General features: G+C 40.8%; 1 protein-coding gene across 1 annotated transcript; it reads right to left on the bottom strand.

Annotated features, from left to right (window-relative positions):
• On the bottom strand, positions 1–19178 carry SNAP23 (synaptosome associated protein 23). The gene is made up of 8 exons (XM_054161522.1): positions 19164–19178; positions 11698–11794; positions 11105–11146; positions 9119–9167; positions 8510–8627; positions 5034–5186; positions 4357–4501; positions 1–1577 (listed from the first exon to the last, which is right to left on the bottom strand). Exons 2-8 carry the CDS (start codon positions 11752–11754, stop codon positions 1512–1514), a joined length of 630 nt encoding a protein of 209 aa, XP_054017497.1. The 5' UTR covers positions 11755–11794; positions 19164–19178; the 3' UTR covers positions 1–1511.
• Positions 19179–21055: the final 1877 nt, after the last annotated feature.

Here is a 21055-nt window from a genome sequence, read left to right as displayed (position 1 = left end):
CACCCCATAGTGCTATTAGCTTTAATTACTCCTCCAATCAATTTGGTTTGAAGATTTTTGCCACCCAACATGAAGTATCACAGATCAGTACAAAGGCATTTTCATCTTTAAAACAGGCATAATATATTACTGGGAGAAGTTATACTGGTCACTTGCAGTTTCCTTGCAAAAAGCAAAAAACAAATCAAGAAAATCCTGGAACTAAATCTGATCATATTACAGTAAAACCACAATGTTCTTCCCATGAAGGGAGCTTTACCTCACCTGGGCAGGAACTCCTCTATTCTGCAATACAACAGGAGATTTTCATTTTCAAGGAATTTGGACACGTAGTATTTCCAACTGCCAGTCCTAAAGCCTGCAGTAATAAATTGGTCAGGAATCTGTTTAGAACCAGCATACAGTTCTTAATAGCTACTGCTTCTCCCAGACTTGTAACAAAATTTTCCATAATGAACTTCTCTATTTTCAGTAGGTTTAAGAAGCTCTCCTGAAGTCACTGCAGAGAGCAAACACTGCACCAGATCTGTCATTGTTTTGCACTGGAGAAAGGCATAAATCCAATTCCAGTAAAAACTGGCCAAAATAGAATCTGGTATGGGGTGCAAGAAAAGCTGCATGTTTTTCTTCTCAGTTTCTTCCAGTTCACATGCATCAAACACTTCAGCATTAACTTCAAAATGAGGGGCATAACATTTTCCATCAAATAAATACTTTAGGGAGATAGTTTTATTTTCTTCTACTCACATGTGCATGGGGTTTAAATCAGGTACATGTACACCTAACAAATACCAGAACACCACAGCATAATTTCCTAGTTGTGGCCTCCAAACCGATGTCGATTCACAGTGATGAAACCTATATATCCCTCTGATGACCTTTACATTAAGTTTCATGTGGTTAGGAAGTGTTTTAAAGCCCTCAACCCACAAGTACTAAGTAGTGGGCCTTTTCAATTCTGTCATTCACAAACTCACCCCCACACCAATCATGCGGTTTGGACTGGAAAACTATGGTTAAGCCTGCTAGAGATACAAGTCAGTCAGACAATACTCACCAAGTCCCTATTTTAGTGAAGACACTCAATTTATGAGGTATTTCAAACAGTGCAAAGTGCCCTCTCCAACCTCCCACAACTGTGAATTCAGGTTATCCTGCTTGTTCAACTTCAGTAAAAGGACTGTATTTTGGGTGCAGAAAACAAAAAAAAGACTGGGAGGGGGAAATAAAACATGCAGGAAGACTCAAAGCTGTAATACTTTTAGCCCTGAGCAGTTTAAAGGAAGTGAAGGCAGATGGGTAGGAGGAAGCTATATTGGCTGCTTTTCTGAAGTCAAGGCCATGTTTACATGAAGCAATAAAAAAATAGAAGAAAATTAGTTCCCTATACAAAGGGTACTGCTTCATTTTTCCCAGCCCCTCTTATTTCAGAATAGGAGAAGTTTCACAGATCCATGACCATGGTGGCTTGCAGCTGGAGAGACAGTGTCATTAAACAATGACAGCAGGCTTCAGTTGTCAATTAGTTTCTTGGCTCTGACGTTGGCTTGCTCAATGCGTTCCCTGTTTGTATCAGCCTGAAAGAGAAATTCACCATGCAAAACAATTAAAAAAGTCCAGCTAGCTGACACAAACTTCTGAATTGCAGGGTATTACAGCTGTGGTAGACAAAAGGAGAACAACTGAAGCTGGAAGTAACTCCCCCCTGCTATAGCTAGCATATGATTTCAGCAGATAGAATAAGAAGAACCAGTTCTTAGTCTTCAGCTGACTCTCAAAACATACAGCAGCTTGCCTCAGCAAGTGAGGAAGAGTATTAACAGACCAAGGTGGTAAGAATTCCTCTCCAAGTGTTCAGACATCTTCAGAATCATACAGAGCAGCCTTGTTGCTATGGACTAGATGTAATAGTCAAAACTAGGAGTGACCTGAGAGTATAAAGGTCAGAATTATTTTGCTCAGTGCAAATCCCTGTTCATCCACACACCCTTCAATATCCTAGTGTCATAGTAGTCTGGTGTCTGTAAGAAAGGCACTTCATTTTATATTTTACTATTATAAAGCCTCACAAGTCAGCCACAGCATCTAGGCCGAGCAAGTATGAAGGTAAGAGTTTTACTAAAAGGAATGATAAGAAGCTTGGGAATAATTCCCCAATGATCCACCCTGCAGTGGGGAAGGAACAGGAAGGGTTATATACACACCACCAGCCTCTGCCCTCACCATGAGGTAACCTCCTGAGAAACTTCACTTGTGCCCAATATTAGCCATTTCATACTGCAGTGGACTGGGAAGAGGACACTGGCAGTTCAAGCCTGTTCTTTCCTTCCTGTGCTTCAGGGGTGAAGGGCTAGGGAAGAGGCAGGAATCTACTGCACAGGGAAGTGAGAATCTAACTTTTTAACACCACTTCAGAAACACATTGACTCAGCTACCGATCATCTAAGAAAACACCAGTAACACAAGCTTTTATTAGGGATTTAGTCAGGTTAGTAGCCCTGCATAACAATGCAGGCTACCAAAAGTCACCCAGCCAAGCCTTTGTATTTTACAGGCAAGTTGGAATTGATTTTTATAATAAACATTTAAAGCATCAAATCCCTTCTGCAGTTAAGCTTAATACTGCTTTTTTTTGGTATGATGCCGTTCTTTGGAGATTTATCCTCAAAATATTGATTTGGTTCCCACACAGTTCACTAGATTTGAAAACAGCTACCAGCAGAAAAGGATTAATTTAAATATCCTGAGACAGGTTGCCAGCCTCAGAGCCTGGGACTGCACTTTCTTTTACTGCTGTTTTGCTAGTAATTCTAATTTATCTACACCACATTTTAATAGACCTGGTAAGCAAAGTTTGGTGGTTTCCCCCCCTCCCCCCATATGAAAAAGCACCAAAAGAGGTGTTGAAATAATCAGAAACACTACTGCCAAATGCAGTAATTCCCACTTGCAGTTACTTTGACAGGTGAATTTTCAGACTACTTTAAAATGAGCTGTAAAATTCTTACAGCTTATAATCTCCAATAAAGTTTTCCTCGTGTTCTTTAAAATGGTTGTGTTTTCTTACTTTTTTACAATCACCTCAGATCTGCACTTGAAGGGAATAGCGCAAGACACCTGAGGTACCCTCCATAAGATCAAGTTGTTTGGCGTTGCCAGCACAACCACCCCTAAGTTACTAGGCAAAACTGAGATGCTGTCATAGGTATAATCAGCATTTAAATCAGAGTAGCTCAGTACTTTTGGGAAAATTCCTTTCTTGCTTTTAATCCTACTGGCCATTTCATTGATATTTTAAAATTCCCATTTAGTCTTAATTCTATGACTTTGCAGTAATTGGTGTTCACTTCTGCTTTTTGACATGTTTAATGCACACTGTTCATTAAAGCTGTCATTTCCTTTAGGCAGGATGCCATTTAAGAATATGAGGATTTCTCAAATGCAGCTAGCTTCCTCCTAAGTTAGCCACTTGTAGGAAAAACAAAACATTTGTATATGACTAATTTGTTTGGGGAAATTAATCCTTAAAGCAGTAAAAACCCCAACACACTAGTTATGGGAGGGGGTTGGTCTCTTCTCCCAGGCAACCACCACCAGAACAAGAGGACACAGTCTCAAGCTGCACCAGGGGAAGTTTAGGCTCAAGGTGAGGAGAAAGTTCTTCACTGAGAGAGTTGTTAGCCATTGGAATGGGCTGCCCAGGGAGGTGGTGGAGTCACCATCCCTGGAGATGTTCAAGAGGGGATTGGATGTGGCACTTGGTGCCATAAGGTGTTGGGTGACAGGTTGGACTTGATCTTGGAGGTCTTTTCCAACCTGATTTATTCTATGACTAACTTCAAGTGCATATGACAGCAGACCATGTCCCTGTGCGCCTACAAACCCAATTATTCAAAAGTCTCCCCAGTCCCAATATTAAGCAATCCACAAGAATTAGGGCAATGAATTACTTACAGGTTATCTTACATTCAAGGATGATAGTGGCTTCAGGAATTCTAGGAGAGTCTTGATGTTGTTAAAACCACCTATTCCCTACCACACACAGGATTCCCTACAAGCCACACTTCCCCAGTTATACTTCCAGTGTTTGTTCTTTTGATCCAATCAAGTTTAGTTAATTTCAGTTAGCAGTCATCTGTGCTGTATTTGTAATTTTCGTGAAGCTGAAGCATTTGCATTTTCAGCTACATAGCAAATCATCAATCTCTCTCCTGTTCAAATCACTGCAACCTAGAGGACAGTATGCTCTTAATGCATACTTACTGTAAACACAGTCAACAGGAGAATGAACTCATTGCTTACAACATGTCAGTAAGAAGCCCTAAGCTGCCTTCAGAGATGACTTTGGACGCTTACCTTTACGTTTATCCGGTCTATTTGTTTATTCTGGGCATCGATCTCATTGCCCATATCCAAAGCCATGGTTTTCAAATTCCCAAGAATGTTTCCCACTTGAGCAAGATTTTCATCCATTTCATCTTCTCTGGCATCATTTGTTATCCTGTTCAAACAAGTGAGACAACGTTTCCAAAAGGTAAGAACTTGCTTTTCTCTACCCCAAATTTACTTCAGCAGAAATTTTTCATTGCACAGTTTTCTGACAGGCAGTGCTTTCGAGACAAAGTAGATTTTCACTCTTCTAAAAGCCCATGTATTCCAAGCAAGCAGCCCACCAACAAGGTGCTAATCCAGCTGCTGTTACAAAAATTGCCTTAGAATTTAAAACGCCACCCACCAAAATAAGACATTAGTCAGTCTTAAATATATGTTATGACAATAAAAGCCCTTGGTTCCTTCAATAACCGAGCAGTAAACTCTACAGTCCTCACATCCAGAAGCAGACAGATAATACCACCACTATTCAAAAAGAGGTGTAAGGTGAGCATTGCAACACTTGATGGCTTATGCCATCTCCTCTCAAAGCTGCAACAATTACTCTTGACCAACTTCGCCTAAGACGCAGCTGAAAGAAGCTGACAACTGGCAGTTCAGAATTTTTTCCATTATAGACTGCAGAATATCAAGAAGTGAACCTTGTAATGTATCCACCACTTGGTCCTCTGGAAGTCTGAGGCTGCTGCTGATTGATTCTTCTCGGCTGCATGGATATCACATGATCTGATGAGTTCTCAGTTCCGTCTCCCCAGGTTGTTCTGTATGCCTTGCTAGCCTCAAAGTTCTTCGTCCTACTCCATAAAAATAAGAAACATGAACTACTACCTCTTCAATATGGCTTCCTGACTGAAGTTCCCTATAAATCTAGGATTTACAGAAGCATTTGTCTTGTGCCTGAAAGATTAGATTTTGTATAGACAGAGCCTTGTCTATACAATACAGTATCTTTTAATCAGGATAGAACAAACATCGAGTTACTCTAGGGACAGTGATTTGGTCTTAACCTTTAATGCAAGCACAGTAATTTTCTCAGTCACATTACCAGAAGAAGGGAAGCTTATGACTTTAAACAGGAAAGCTTAGAGTGTCATAAGATACAGCTGCATTTACAACAGCAGTTAGTCACTGCTAGTTACTTTTCAAGAGAGAAATGGGGATGAGGGAGAAAACTCCCTCAAATACAAGTATCTACACTATGCAAGGAACCCGTTAATCTTGAGTGGTTTTTGTCAAACACATTTTGTCTCCAAGTCTCTTTTTAAAGTCAACATTTCTCAGGATAATTTTGAAATCACAGTAATCATGTCTAAATACCTCCTTTATTCTGCAATTCAATGGTACTAACCTTATTAAAGCAACAAACTTACCATTACACTTTTTAATCACAATTCAGAAGAGAAAGAAACACAAGAATGCACACTGACATGAAGCAAATCAAGAATCACAGACCCACAAAAGCAAGAGTGGAAGAAAATATAACAGAGAAACAATTGCTCTAACTTGGAGTCAGTTCTCATGAACCCTAAAGAACATATTTGGAGAAGAACATTATCATATTCACCTTGTATGTGGCATTTTCAGGTTTAAGCTACATCATCCAGACTCTACTGCCACTTTTCCATTTCTTTAAAAGCCTGAGAAGGGAAATCTCTAGGGTGAAACCTTTGTGCTACTGAAAGGCACTATAGATACGGTAATGGATTACTTGGATGTGTACAATTAAGAGGTATGAAATTAGCTGTAATGAAGTATTACCCTCATTCATCTGGCTTTTATGTATAAAAAAGGGGAATTGTTTTTCATAGGTCAGATGCTATGAAAAGTAATCTAGTATGAATACATCAAACAGAAGAAACTACTTCATTTCTCAGTTCATAATGGAACTGTTGCACCCAGCAGAGCCCCAAAGAAACCTGACCTAGTCAATTCCAGCTCCTTGTGCATACACAGGCTTAAAATATCTGTATGTTTACTGCACCTAGCTTGAGTGTTATGTTTCTAATCTTTTTCATACTAAAGCTGCAACAGCAGGAGAGCTTAGCTTCAGGATTAGCAAAGACTTATGTGCCAGAGGTAACCATGAGGAATTTATTGAATAAAAATGAGTGGCCTGCAAACTACTTGCACACCTGAAGTGGACAGCTAGAAACAGAACTACTGTTCAAACAAAGCATGGTTACAAAGAAAACTTCTTGACACCTGCTTCCATTTTTTTTGTTAGGAGCTGTTTTTCCAATTACAACACATTAACTTCTCTCATGTTTCATTTCAACACATCACAGTCACAAGGAGACCTGCATGCAGACATCATGCACTTGCAAGCACAAAGCCAAGAGAAGCATCACTTCAGCCAGCCAGTTAAATGTACATCTGTGCTCAGAAGACTGACCTTGTCCTAAAATCCGCTCTCACCAGTTAAGTGAATACAGCTTCTTATCCTAGTCTTCATTTTTAGATAGCAAGCATCAGTGTTAGGAGAGAATGGAGAAGAAAATAGTAAAGACCAGCAAACAGGTAAATTATTATTAGTACACAGATTAATATATTGGAGTACTGCCAGTATTTTGTGTTTTCACAGACTTTTATAAACAATCTAAGCTCAGGAAAAATAAGAAAAAGCAATACTTGATTCCACAAGTGTTCTGATTTAGCTTTACAAAAAAGAAAAAAGCTTTGGAGATAACTGGTTGACAAATAACTGATGACAGAAAAACAGATGTACCAGTAATTATACGGAAAGCATTCAGTTCATTCTGCACTGCTTTCCACTTCTCCAGTAGATTTTTCCACACATTACTGCCCGTTTTGGAATTTATTTTATGTGTGTATTTGAAGTGCCACAAGAGTTGTCAAATTCTGAGCCTGCTCAGAGTCAATAAGCTGCTTAGCTTGTGTGAAATACGACTATCAACTACAGAAAACAAACAAAGACTGAGTGTGTCAAAAAGTACAAAGTCCATCAACCTGATAACATTAGTATGAAGTAGTAAGCACACCTATCCAGTGGTCAGGGCTTTTTCAAAGTACTATAACTTGAGGATTTTCAGCCTTGGAAGCCACATTCATATCTATCCTAAATCACCCTCAAGGTATGGCTACTACAAGGAATTTTACCTAAATTTTTGCTACCTCTCAGTTGAATAAAATGTTTTTTTGCTCATGCAGAAAAGTGAAAAATTAACTAGCTCACAGGCTATGCACTTAACAGGTCACACTCCTGAGGTAAGTTTTCTTCTTCACTTGGAAGAACTATAGAATACATAGAATAAACCAGGTTGGAAGAGACCTTCAAGATCATCGCGTCCAACCCATCAACCAATCCAACACCACCCAAACATCTAACCCACGGCACCAAGCACCCCATCAAGTCTTCTCCTGAAAATCACATTCAATTCATACAGACCAATTTGATACTCTGCTGCTTAAAGATAAAGCTAGTACATCTTTAAAAAAAAGTTCTTTTCCTTATAATACTGATTTCTGATTGTTTAGGGTGTTTAAAAGCACACATGAAGTGACATATAAAAGATTAGATTACTCTTACATGACTTGGGATACAGTAGATGCAACACTGGTGTTATAAAGGCACTGTGAAGCAGGTCTGCAAGTATTTATGTACTCACTAGTGAAAAAGTCTGTTCTCCTGCCCTCTCTTCCTTCCTAATGCACAAGCATTTTAAAAATGCCTAGGGAACCAATATTACTTCCAGAAGCTTTCTTGCTATTATATTAGTACAGAAGTATTTTGGGGAATCCTCAGACTTCTTTTTGCCTCTTAAGGCATAAAGCTACCCACAGACCACTTTGGTCTCATCTGTATGGACACAAAGTATTATACTAAAGATAACCTCTGAGGATATTAGAGCACAACTGTGCAGGCTGTTCCATTTAATGTGCAGCAGCTATACTTACAGCAAAGGGGGCACAATACATGATTAGATGCAAGTATGCTTTAGCTGCTGTCATGCAATTTCCAAAGGTTGCACTTGTACAAACCAAACCAGTTAGCTTTCCTAGAGATTCAGCATGTTTTCGTTAGCAATTTTATTACAGACCATCACCAAGTACAGCAGCTATTGGGAATACTTCAGACCCACTTATCAATTTAACTGACCTGTTACAAGGACAAACACAGAGACCACAACATTTGTTGAGCTCCGTCAATGTCTTCTCGGCTTCTCTCATATCCTTATTTATCTGGTCCATGCCTTCTTCTATGCGATTTAGTTGTTCTGGAAGAGAAACAAATAACCTGGATAAACAGACTGAGGAAAGGTGAGGATCGGATAGAAACAGGAAAGTTTCGGTTTTATACCAGGACTAATGCCTACTTTATACTGCATTCTGAGATCAATTTTGTAATTCATGTTTAAGAAAAAGGTGAAATGATATGTTTTAGTTACTGTATTAGAAATGTTGTCCATGCCCTTAAAGCAGCACTTCTGTTGCTGCTTTTAGAACAAATGCAATTACATTCACACTACTATGGGAAAGATCCCCTCCTGTCGCAGAGCTGTACTCATTTTAACTGACATGGTCTCTCAACTACTTTAAACCTTCTCTTAAATACTAAAAATCTATGGAAATAACCAATTAGCCAATGTAATTTTCAGATCAGTAGTCTTTAATAAACCTTTACTTTCAGCAAACACTCCTGAATGGCTGCCCTTTGTCTTTCACTCAAGACACTGATTTCTAGTGTTGGGGAGAGGGACAAACTCACCTCCCTGTTCATCCAGCATGGTGATAGTTTTGATGCCAACATCCTGGGCCTGCAGAAAGTAATTCACAGATGTAAAACCAGATTCCAATCCAGCAGTGCAGAATCAGGTCTCTATAGTAAATTTGATAAGCCAACCAAGTTCATAAACCACTGTGCCAGGAACAAATTTGGTAGCAATGCTATTCCAAGTGGCAGATTAGATCCTATGGGAGGTTAATAATAATCTCACCTGTCACACTATCTTGGTTAGTGGGTTTTTTGTTTGTTTGGGATTGGTTCATTTGTTTCAGTGAGGGCACTTTTTTTACACTACAAGATAAAAAGTATTGTAACACTCAGATTGAACAATAACAACATTAAGCTAAAAAAAGAAGTCCGACATTTACCTTGTGAAAAGTGGCATTTAGTTCATTTCTTAACCCTCCATCTTTCAATAGGGCCTTTAGTCTTGTCAAACAAAAAAACCCCAAAACAAACCCTGCAATATTATCCTTGAGAATGCAACAGAAGCTATCAGAAAAAGACTAGCTCATCACTAGTCTTAGAACCAAGAAAAAGAAATCAGTGAGAAATATAACAGAGTACAACTCATTGCTGGCTCAGTCTAGAGCCCAGCATGCAAAGTTGCACCCATGCTTTACTGTAAACTGGCAGCATAGAACTGTCTATGGTAGGAGGAGTTATTTTAGTTTCTATGAATGATCAAACTATGATACCAAGAAGTTAGGTTGGCACATTACATGTTTCAAATGCCTCACTGATAACACAAGCACCTTCAGTTCCACATCAGCCTGCTACCATCTGGGCAGTGAATACAGGTTCTAAAGCAGGAGAGCCCAGACATTTTAGGGTCCTTGTTCATGGCATATTTTAGTGTTCTCACACTGACAATAAATTGTTTCAATTTCTCAGCACTGAAAGTCTAAGCATTATCTTTGAAAAGCATTCATGCTTAATCTCTGAATTCCCATTTGTCTACAGCATATCCAATTATTAGCAAAACTGCCTTGCTGAACTTGTCAGGCTTTAAACCTAGCAAAGATGATTATAAGCCATCTTATCTTACTCCCTACCAACAGGATGTTCTACATTTTTTTGAAATGACAGTATCAAAAGTACACTTCCAAGTATTTTTACAGTGGGGCATGTAAGCCTTAACATAGATTCCTCAAACATCACCTGAAACAGATTTATTTCAAGTTGTGCCTCATGATTACTTAACTTTCTTCAAAGTTAAAACTGATGAACAGAACTACTGTTGTTTAAAGCCAAAAGCAGCCCTACCTTCTATGACCCCACCCAACTGAGCCCTACCCTCTTCCTCAGAGCAAACCACTTTTGCACTGTGCACAGGAAAAAGTGAGCTAAAAGACAAACAGAAGATGTTATGAGAAGCAAGTGATGCAGCAACCAAAGCCATAGCTGACCATCAGAGAAGATTTTTCTTAACTCATCTGTAGCACTTAGAGAAAACAGGTAAAAAGGATATTGATCCTTCTGTGATCAGACTTGATAATACATAGAATACATAGAATAAACCAGGTTGGAAGAGACCTTCAAGATCATTGCGTCCAACCCATCAACCAATCCAACACCGCCCAAGCAACTAACCCACAGCACCAAGTACCCTGTCAAGTCTTCTCCTAAAAACCTCCAGTGATGGCGACTCCACCACCTCCCCAGGCAGCCCATTCCAATGTGCAGAACATCACATTTAAGTCATTCCAACTTTGCCACTGAATGAAAAACCTCCAGTGATGGCGACTCCACCACCTCCCCAGGCAGCCCATTCCAATGTGAAGAACATCACATTTAAGTCATTCCAACTTTGCCACTGAATGAAAGCAGCAATTTCTAATAATGAAGTGTGTGTCAAAAAAAAATTTGATAAAGAAAAAAAACCTGATTAAGATCACTTTGTGATAGCTAACATGCTGCTTATACTTTAATTAATAAATCCCCAGGAATTCACAAGCCTTTTCTTACCTCAACAGCCATGCCAAGAATCCTCCTTGTGCTTTCCAAAGACTAGAAAGAAAATTTTAAGTGAATGGGTTAACAGTATATATCAGTGTTAGAAACTCACCAGTTCATTGCAGTAAGGCAATGTACAAAAAACCCCCAAAACAAGTGTAAAAAAGATCAGCAGCCTGTCTATATGCAACACATGCTACAACATAGGCAGAAGTGGCAGCATATGAGGATTTTTCAGTAGATGGCCAACCCTTGTTTTTCAGTACTTGCTAGTCATTATAAAATAAAATAAAATATAGTCAAATGAATTTTAGTTAAAGTCATGAAGTGTCAACATGATTGAGAATAGTGTAGGTACCCAGCCTGCACCACTAGTAACCAGGACAGGGTGATCAGTACTCAGTGGGTATCTTTACAATTCTGACATTTAAATTCATACTCACTTTTAGGAGTAGTCTTTGGTCTATTTATCATGTAAAGTGAGAGTCTGAAAGCTCCTACTACACCCTTGCAGAATCACTACCCTAGGCTGCTTCATTTTTAAAAGATATTGTAATCCTGGCAAGCAAGTACTCTAATCCCAGATGGCGTCCTATAGCATTTACCTCATCCGTGACCTGGTTGGCCCTCAGCTGAATTTCTTCAGGCGATAAATCATCCATGCTGAGGAACTAAGTAATCACTTCAACAAGAATCTTCTCCCTGTAAAAAAATAAATAAATTAATATACCAGTTAAGCAGGAGAATTGTCCTTTTATCAGTTGTTTGAGTTGAAACTGTAAGACAGTTCAAAGAATGAAAGCCTATAGCGCAACACCTGGTTAGGACTAAAAAGCACTAAAAGAATTATTCAGTCATGACATCACCGAGAAATGCTGAAACAATCAATATGTGAAGTAGCTTCCCTTCCAAGACTTGGCTTCCTAAGCTTTTTTGGAAAATTCTATCCACTGTCAGATTAATGTAAAAAAAAAAATAAAAAAAAAAATCAGTAAATGACATCTTAAAATAAGAAAAAAGCTTCTCTACACACTGGTTTATCCAGTAATCCAGAAAGAAATTCCTTAAGGCATTTAATCTACTAGCATAAGCTTTAAGTGTTCTCCTATCCCTTAGAGGGATTTCAACAATCAGAAAGGAAAACAGACACAGACTAAGTAGCACCCAAAATTATTCCAGTAACACACTAGAAACAGTTGTCCTTACAGAATGGCAAATCCCTCAAATGCAAAAGTTTTAAAGTTATATGTATGCAACTCCAGCAAAGGTTTTCAAATCTACCTTTCCCGTAACAAAGACAGGATCAAGATTTTTCATAACTGAAGCCTCAACACACCAAGATTTAAATTTTTGCTTTAAACAGGAGATATATTGAAGAGACAAAAGAGTTTTTGAAAAAGCAAGCCCAATGAGTGTATTCTTATCAGAGCCAGGGTTTTTTAGAGCTAGGAATCTGCATTGCTTTTGAATGAATGGCAAAGCAGCTGGCACTCCTAGCGATGGGAGAACAGAGCTCCCAGGCTGTAAAAGAATTCACTAACAGCACATAACCTGGATAGTAAGAGGATTTTAAAAAGTTAATCTTCTCCTCAACTTTAGATTAAACCTTGTTCTTTCACCTGAGTAGCTTCCAATTAAGGTCACATAATTCATTGAGATCACAACAAATGACTAACAGAACCATGTTCCATTTTTCCCTGCAGGATCAGTGTTTCAAGACATGACATGAGTAACTGCTCCTATAAGGTCAAATTCACATAGACCCAGCTGCTGGCTAGAGAATGGATGCTGTTCACATCTCTTTACAGGAAGTGTGCACACCTCTGAGGGCAAACTGAATTCAAGACACCTAATCCCTTGCTACAGAAGTGCTTCAGAATTTAGGGATATTTCAGCAGGTCTGGTCTTTATCACCTAACATACATTCTCAGACGTTCTCACACAAGGCCTCTGACAGCTCAGTTTGCAGTGGTTCAGTTTTGCTACATAATCAGCAACTTGTTTGCAGTGTTAAGCTTTATTCATGAGGTTTATTTAGGACAGCTCAATACCAGCTTGGAGCTTGGGAATGCCCTTCAAGTTGGCTTGCACAGCTAAGGACCAATACAGCAGGGACAGGGAGGAAAGGCCCAATTTTCACTTAATTTGATTAAGCATAGGAAAACAACATCAAGCTGATTCTTTGAGTGAAGAATCTCACATTTGCTTAATATTGAGAAACTATGTGAAACTTTGATTATATAGTGCAGTGAACAAGCAGTATCTGGGTTACTGTAATAGTCACAGGTTTGGCCAGCCTTTCCCTACTTTAGTCAAAACACAATCAGATACTTCAGCAGCTTGGAGCCATAAACATATCTCATCTTGGACAGCAAAAAGGACATCATATTCCCACCCTATGAATACAACAGCTATCCAAGAATCCCATTGTAACTGAAGAACAGGTTGCAGCTGTATTCCCAGAGCAGTGTGGAGATTTGTCAGCAGCCTAGTGTCCTGCTTCCTTTTGCAGCTGTGGTTCAAGTTACCCAGGAGTTCACATTCCATGACAAACAACTGCTGGCCAGATGATGTAACCCAAACTCAGAAGTTGCATTTGAGTTACTCAAGAGCAGTATCACAGCCAACACAACACCACAGTAACAGTTTGTTTATTTTTGAGGCAAGGGCATGACAATATTCTCAAACACATACAAGAAGGATTTGTTTACAAAGGAAGTCTGCAATGGGTAATAAGACTCTTCAAATGCATTACACTACTGCCTTCACATCAAGAAAGCACCCAGAATCTGAATAATGTGTACTCTGAGGCCACATATGGGTTTTGTGTTTTATTCAATACAGCAATAATGTTATCCTGTGCTACTAGAACCACAAGATCATGGAGACACCACTGAAAAGCAAACAAGAGGTGAGAGTGGAAATGAAGGTAACTGAAACAGCAGTTTCCACTCCCAAGCTAGTATTTTTTGGTGGTATAGCTTGGAATATAACATATTACTCAAAGTTGACAGTCATGAATTAACTTAGTGACTGAAGCTCGCTGTACTAAACCCACCCTAAGCCTGGCAAACACAGTATTAACAAAGTCATATGAAAGATAATTACATGCTGGGGGAAAAAAAAAGAGACAGCCTATAAAGAGATTTCACAATTACAACAATATTCTGCTGTTTTCTCTCTGCAGTTGTTAAGTTTTAAATGAGAAACTAGTGTGCTTAAATACAAAGTGGAACTCCTTCAAAGAAGGATGTAACAGCAGCTGTATTTACTTTTTGTTATCGAAAAGTACTCTGCAGTACTTATTCAGTTACCACATTACAAAGATTGAACACTTTCAGTGCGACTCCCTCTCTAGCCCCTGCACAGGAAAACCTGACACCTACAGACTAGGCAGAACCAAACTTCCTACAAAAACACGTTCTCTTGAATTAACTGGCCTCATGAAACTTTTCTACCAGGAAACGTCAAAGATTACAACACGTCCATCACCCCAGCCATTACTGTCTCATAAGAAGGAAAATTCATCAAGAAATGAGAGCCGCAAGGAAAATAATTCAAGGCCTTCAAGTTACAGGAATCTGTCTGTTCTGCAATGTGTTATTTCAGAAAATGCAGGGACAAAAAAATTACTTTGAAATTCCAATTCTGACCATAAGATGGTATGGTCAGCGGGTAAGATGTTATCCTGTTGCAAGGCTCTTCCTATTATTATAACACATATTAAAATTGGGATATTACAGATAAAAATCAGTTGAGGATAGATTAGACTCGAGCTATTTCCATCCCTTGGACAAGAAGATTACTGAGTATTGAGATAGGGGAAATAAATGTATTTCTTTATAGACTTTTGTCAGGCATTATGCATTTAGTCATGGCTTCAAAAGCCCTGAAAAACTTCAGTTCACTCCTCTATGTGAAGCAGTTAGGTTGGAGAAAATTGAGGAAAAGACACAGTGAAGGTGGTTTTACAGAACTTTGAATTCTCAAGGCATCTCCTGCAAAACAATGAGGGATGTGACAGGTGCGTTGGGGCCAATTTTCACACAATGCCAGACCCATCCAAAGCATCATTGGCTTAGATATCTTAATCCGGTCAATCAACACACCCACAGAGCTGCTGAAGCTTTCTAATAGATTCTTTGTCTAACTTGGAAAAAGACTGGAAGGTGACACATATTGATGTGAGCTATTCCCCTGTCAGCAGCAGGGTGAGAGCACAGTGCCTGTTTTCATTTGGGGAAGTGCTGTTCACACCACCACATTTCAGATGTCGCAAGTATTTAGCAGGTTTCTGCCCAGTTCCAACTACTGAATTGAGAGCTAACACCTGCTAAGCCATACCCTTCATTAAGACCTAATACAATAGGAGCAAACACAGTGACCAGCTGTTTCTGGATGTACAAGTCTCAAAGTTTAAGTTACCTGCCTGTGATCAGAAAACCAGTATCATTTTATCTAACAGTAGCTCTCTGCCTGGGCTTCTCACAGTAGGCACATCAAAAAAAAAAATCAAAGAAAAAAAAATACAGCATTTGAATTGACAGAGCCTCAAGATCAAAGTACTGCTTTATGCAGCCAGCAACAGCAGAGTCACCTTTGTTACTCATCTTCCCAAAGCACACAGGGAAAACAACATCAAGTCTTTCTTTGTTGTCTCTGTTATTGATCCAAGATTTTTTCTCCCCATCATTAAAGGGTTTTTCTTACAAGTGCTTACGTATTCACTCAAATTTATCCTTGATTCAAACAGCGTTACAACAGCCACATTACATAGCCTTTTCAAGGGCTTTTCAATCCCAATAATCTTCTGAAGTTTATAAAACACCTGAAAGGTAAAGAAAGCCATAGCAGACAACTTACATGCTGTTTGAATAGCTTTTCAGCACTAGCTGTGAAGCAATTCTAAGGCTTCTTAGCTTTCAAAAAAATTAAACAGAAAAGAATATTTCCTTTCTTTTTTTTATAACAGTGATGGCATACTCAGGCTGTGCTTTACAAAACAGGCAAAACACATAGGCATTTTTTCCCCCTTAATTTTTGGCAATTTAGACCAACTGTAGGGTGCCACAAGGCCTAGTAAAATGCTTGCTCCACTGCAATTGCAGTCTGCATCTGGAAAGGACTCTAAGCAGGGAGAGCCTGTCAAAGCAGCAAGTTACTTGCACCAGACCAACAAATTGTTCTCACATGTTCACAAATGCACCTTAAACCATCTGCTCTACACCTCTGGCTAACAGGCAGAAGTTTTGTGCCCCTGACAGACTGAGCACCTCTCAGAAATCTGTCAGACATCCATCACATTTGCTAAACACCAAAAATTAATTCTTCACTCACCATCTGAAGGTGCTGTATGGGAACAAAGACCCTTCTCTATCGAGTTACGCTTCTATTCAATATCATAAACTTTTCTTCCTCCTTCTAGTTCAGAGTTATTGGCCACATTAAACACAAATGGTTCCTTTTTTTCCCCTGTTAGATTTTTTGATAACAGCAAGAGCACACAGCAAGCTGTACCTTGGTGTTTGGTTCCATAAATGAAGAATATGTAAACTGCCTAGAACTTTCATCTGAATAGGAAGTAAAGTGAGAGAAGAAGCAGCCAGCATAATACTTCTGGCCATGGAAAAGAACAGCTGTGACAGATGAAAGATGGTCTAAGATTATCTCTTTATGGCCAAAACCGTAAGATTTATCAAGTTTGCCTTCTAGAACAATTTCTTTCTCTACCAAAAGAGCTGTTTCCAAGCTGTGAATAAAAATCATGCAACTCCTACGAAGTTTTTTAGCAAGCCTCTATGCTTTTATCTCACGTTTTCCTCTTTAAAACCTAGTTAAGAGTTTTTGGCAGTCTGGAAGAGTTGAGTGGAAAACTTTCACAGGTATACATTCAAGTTATTTTTTTATGAAGTCATGATATGAAAGAATCTGTTGCCCTTTCTATATCCAAATATCTGCATCTAACCCCCTGTTCATTTCAGATAAATCAGTAAGACTTGCACTTTACCCTTTCAACATAATCCACCAGTAGGAATACCAAAGTCCTAAACCTTAAAAATCCTACAATTGCCATTTCAGTAGTTCTTTTCCTGCATGTTTTATATACACACCAAGCACAAAATATGAAATAACAGATACTAACTGATGCATCTCGAAGTATGATTGAGAAATGCAGCCTGTGCCTCCTTTTGGGTAATCTTAACAAAAAGGTAGGAACTAGGAGATGACACAACCCTGCTGTTGCAGCAACTTACTAAAAGCAGTATTTCATGAGCTATACTTTTAGGCATCAGCAAATTGGTACAGCCTCAGATGACAGTGGATGCCCTCTCAGATCCTTCTCTTGTAAAGCCAGCAGTTGCCTTCACCAATTAATGAAACTATATGCTTAGAAAAATGTGAACGTTGATGATGAATGTCTGTGCATTCTTGCAAAAATTAAAAGTTAGGCAGTTCACAAACTAGATGGCTTTGCACTGAAGGGTGTGGATTTTCATTCTTTCAGATTTTTCATATCACTTAGGAGTTTTTTTCTAAACCACTCCTTAACACAGTTACAATACTTGTTTGTCATCTGAAATTCGGCCCAGCTAACACAGGACGGTACAAGGTATCAGCACCAGAATGTACTCCCCCATATGATCATGTCCACAAGATAAATCAATAAAGCATCTGTGACCCTGGGGGAAGAGGCCAGAACTCAAGAACAAGACACTACTCTGCATGCTTCCTGCTTTCCCTTATCAGCTTCCTGAACACACTGCACAGAGATGATAGCAGAGAATAGGCGCTAGCACTGCCACCTCCTCTGTGCAGTGTGCTGCAACTCTATACTACTCTCAACAGTTAGCTTATGTCCCAGTAAAGCCTCATGATGTGTCTTTCAAATTAGTCACTGGCCAACACAAATTCACCATCAACCCTATATTCACAAATAGCAAGAGATTCCATTTCTTCTAATGCCAAAAAAAAAACCCCTGCTATGTAATAAGCTACCTCAAAATCAGCAGAGCAAGGGACAACAAATATAAAGGTTGGTAACTACACCATCAGGAAGCAATTGATTGCTCAAATCAGTTAACCAAGGCACTGACATCATAGGAGGCTTTCTCTTTGTCCCTAAATACTTTCCAACAGTGCTGTTCTCTATGGAGCAAAGGAACAGGTTTACATCTGAAATAAAGCAAACTTGTTTACTAGTTCTTGTTTATGGAAGAAGTAAAGCAACACCTAGCTGCTTCTGAACTCTGAGCATCTATTGCTCTTTAAGAGAGCAAAAAGAGGAAGAAGGTAAAGAGCTAGAGAAGTTACATAAAGAAATTTCCAAAGTTTCTTTATCTTATTTGCTTGGGTTGTCACATCATGTGCATTGCTAACTTCTGTTGCTTAAAACAAATTAAGGAGAGGGAAATTAAAAAAAGTGAAAAATAAAGTTCGTTAGCTTCCCAGAAGTACCAAGGGCCTCAAAATGTAATGGAACAGGTTGGACTTGATGATCCTTGGGGTCTCTTCCAACCTTAGTTACTGTGATACTGTGATAATTAAGAAAAACACAGGTTATTTTTGATACTCACTGTTAACTTGTACCACAACAGCACCTTACCGGTCAGTCTAAAGGTAGCAGAGCACAGTGCAAGTTTAAGCAGGCATAGTAAGGGTGGAGTTTTCTCCCGCATGCTATCAACAGCTCAGTTCAAGAGTTCTCACCAAGCAAGCAAAATTACCTGGACACGGCACTGACACCACTGGCAAAGACGGCTAGACGAAGCCTCCCAGCACACAAGGGGACAGGCACAGCCCGCGGCTGAGGCACGGGCTTGGAGACCCTGCCGGGCCACACAGACCCGCACCAGGCCGCGTCCCCGCTACCCCGCGATGACTCGCGAGCCCAGTAGCCGAGGCAGGCCAGCGCGGCCGGGATCACTCCACACAGGCCCCCGTTGGCCACAGAGAAGCCGAGCCCGCCCCGCACAGAGCGCTACGCGGCAGGGACGCGACCACAGACCAGATCCACCAGCCGGCTGCCAGAACCCAGTGGACGGACAAACCCAATCCGCCGCCATACACCTACCGACAACGCTACCGCTGCCGCCACCGCCTCAAGCCCGGCCGCCGCCCAGCTGCCCCGCGCTGCGCCGCGCCGCCCCTTTAAAAGCCCATATCCCGCTCAGCCCCACTGCGAGCGCGTCACGGCCCGCCCCCGGAAGCAGAAGCCAGCACCACCTATCGGAAGCGGCGCCGCGTGCCGCGTCCAATATGGTGGAGGAAAGCCCTCGCCAAACTCAGGCCCGCCGGATGGCGGGAACCGCTGGCTTGAGGTCGGCCGCCGCGTGCAGCCCGTGTACACTCATCATGGCGTCAGGGGAAGGGAGCTGAGACGGGTAGCCTTTCCTGAGACATCTTCCTTCTTGGGTGTGGATAACTTCTTACCTGTTCAGGTTGCTCTTAGGGTCCGTTCCTGCTAACAAGGCCAGTGATTTGGATTGCTGGCAGGAGTTCTCACAGCATCGAGGCCCACAGCAGTTTTCACAGCTTGCTGAACATGCAGGGTCCTTTTAATGGAAGTGTGGTGATCTTGGAACCAGACTTGTTTTCCCTTCAGTTTTGGGGATAGTGGTGAATAAAAAGCTGGATGTGAGCTGAAAATCACAGTGTCACACAGTATCACCAAGGTTGGAAGAGACCTCAAAGATCATCAAGTCAACCTGTCACCACAGACCTCATGACCAGACCATGGCACCAAGTGCCACATCCAATCCCCTCTCGAACACCTCCAGGGATGGTGACTCCACCACCTCACTGGGCAGCACATTCCAATGGTGAACGACTCTCTCAGTGAAGAACTTTCTCCTCACCTCGAACCCAAACTTCCCCTGGTGCAGCTTGAGACTGTGTCCTCTTATTCTGGTGCTGGTTGCCTGGGAGAAGAGACCCAATTCCCTCCTGGCTATGACCACCTTTCAGGTAGTTGTAGAGAGCAATAAGGTCACCCCTGAGCCTCCTCCAGGCTAATCAATCCCAGCTCCCTCAGCCTCTCCTCACAGGGCTGTGCTGAAGGCCTCTCCCCAGCCTCGTTTCCCTTCTCTGGACATGTTCAAGTGTCTCAATGTCCTTAAACTGAGGGACCCAGAACTGGACACAGGATTCAAGGTGTGGCCTAACCAGAGCAGAGTACAGTGGTACAATGACTTCCCTGCTCCTGCTGGCCACACTATTCTTGATGTAGACCAGGATGCCATTGGCCTTCTTTGCCACCTGGGCACACTGGTGGCTCATGTTTAGGCAGCTGTCAATCAGCAGCCCCAGGTCCTTTTCTGTTTGGTAGCTCTCCAGCCACTCCAACCCCAGCCTGTAGCTCTGCATGGGGTTGCTGGGGCCAAAGTGCAGCACCCGGCTCTCAAGGCCGACTGAATCCTGAGTTGCATTAAAAGAAGCAAGGCCAGCAGGTTGAGGAAGATGATTCCCTCTACTCCACTCTTGTGAGATCCCATCTGGATTGCTGAGTCCATCTTTGGAGCTCTCTGCACATTAAGGACATGAAGGTCCAGCAGAGTGCTAAAAAAGTTATCAGACAGCTGTCTGGGACACTTCCATGAAGAGAGGCTGAGAGAGTTGGGGTCATCCAGCCTGGAGAAATTGAGGAGACCTTATTGTTGCCTTTCGGTACTTAGAGGGCACCTGTAATAGAGATAGAAACTTTATAGCAGATGTTTTTGCAATAGTATAAGGGCTTATGGTTTTAAATGGAAGTAGGAGACTAGATAAAAGGAAGAACTTTATGATCGTTCCTGGGAACATTTTCCAGATGCAGCAGTCCTAGTTGGGCTGTCCTAGCACAACAGCAGTGGTTTCTCACTGCTGAGGTGCCTGTTATCTTCAGTACCTGCGTTTTAGAGCAGCAGCATGTGGCATTAGGTGTGCTTGCACTTAATGTGTTTATAGGGCTGTTTACAGGTAATAACC

The sequence above is a fragment of the Dryobates pubescens genome, chromosome 5 (genome assembly GCF_014839835.1).
Source record: "Dryobates pubescens isolate bDryPub1 chromosome 5, bDryPub1.pri, whole genome shotgun sequence".
In the NCBI taxonomy this organism is placed as follows: domain Eukaryota; kingdom Metazoa; phylum Chordata; class Aves; order Piciformes; family Picidae; genus Dryobates; species Dryobates pubescens.
The sequence above is the reverse complement of the archived record's forward strand: the minus strand, read 5'-3'. Positions and strand labels throughout refer to the sequence as shown.

Bases quoted from the DNA above. Each gene is read 5' to 3' on its own strand.
- SNAP23 (XM_054161522.1), bottom strand. From the start codon at position 11,754: ATGGATGATTTATCGCCTGAAGAAATTCAGCTGAGGGCCAACCAGGTC. The intron at 11,147-11,697 runs GTAAATGCTATA...TTTTCTTTCTAG, and splicing joins CCAACCAGGTCACGGATGAG to TCTTTGGAAAGCACAAGGAG. The intron at 8,628-9,118 runs GTGAGTTTGTCC...TTTCTCTTCCAG, and splicing joins CATGCTGGATGAACAGGGAG to AACAACTAAATCGCATAGAA.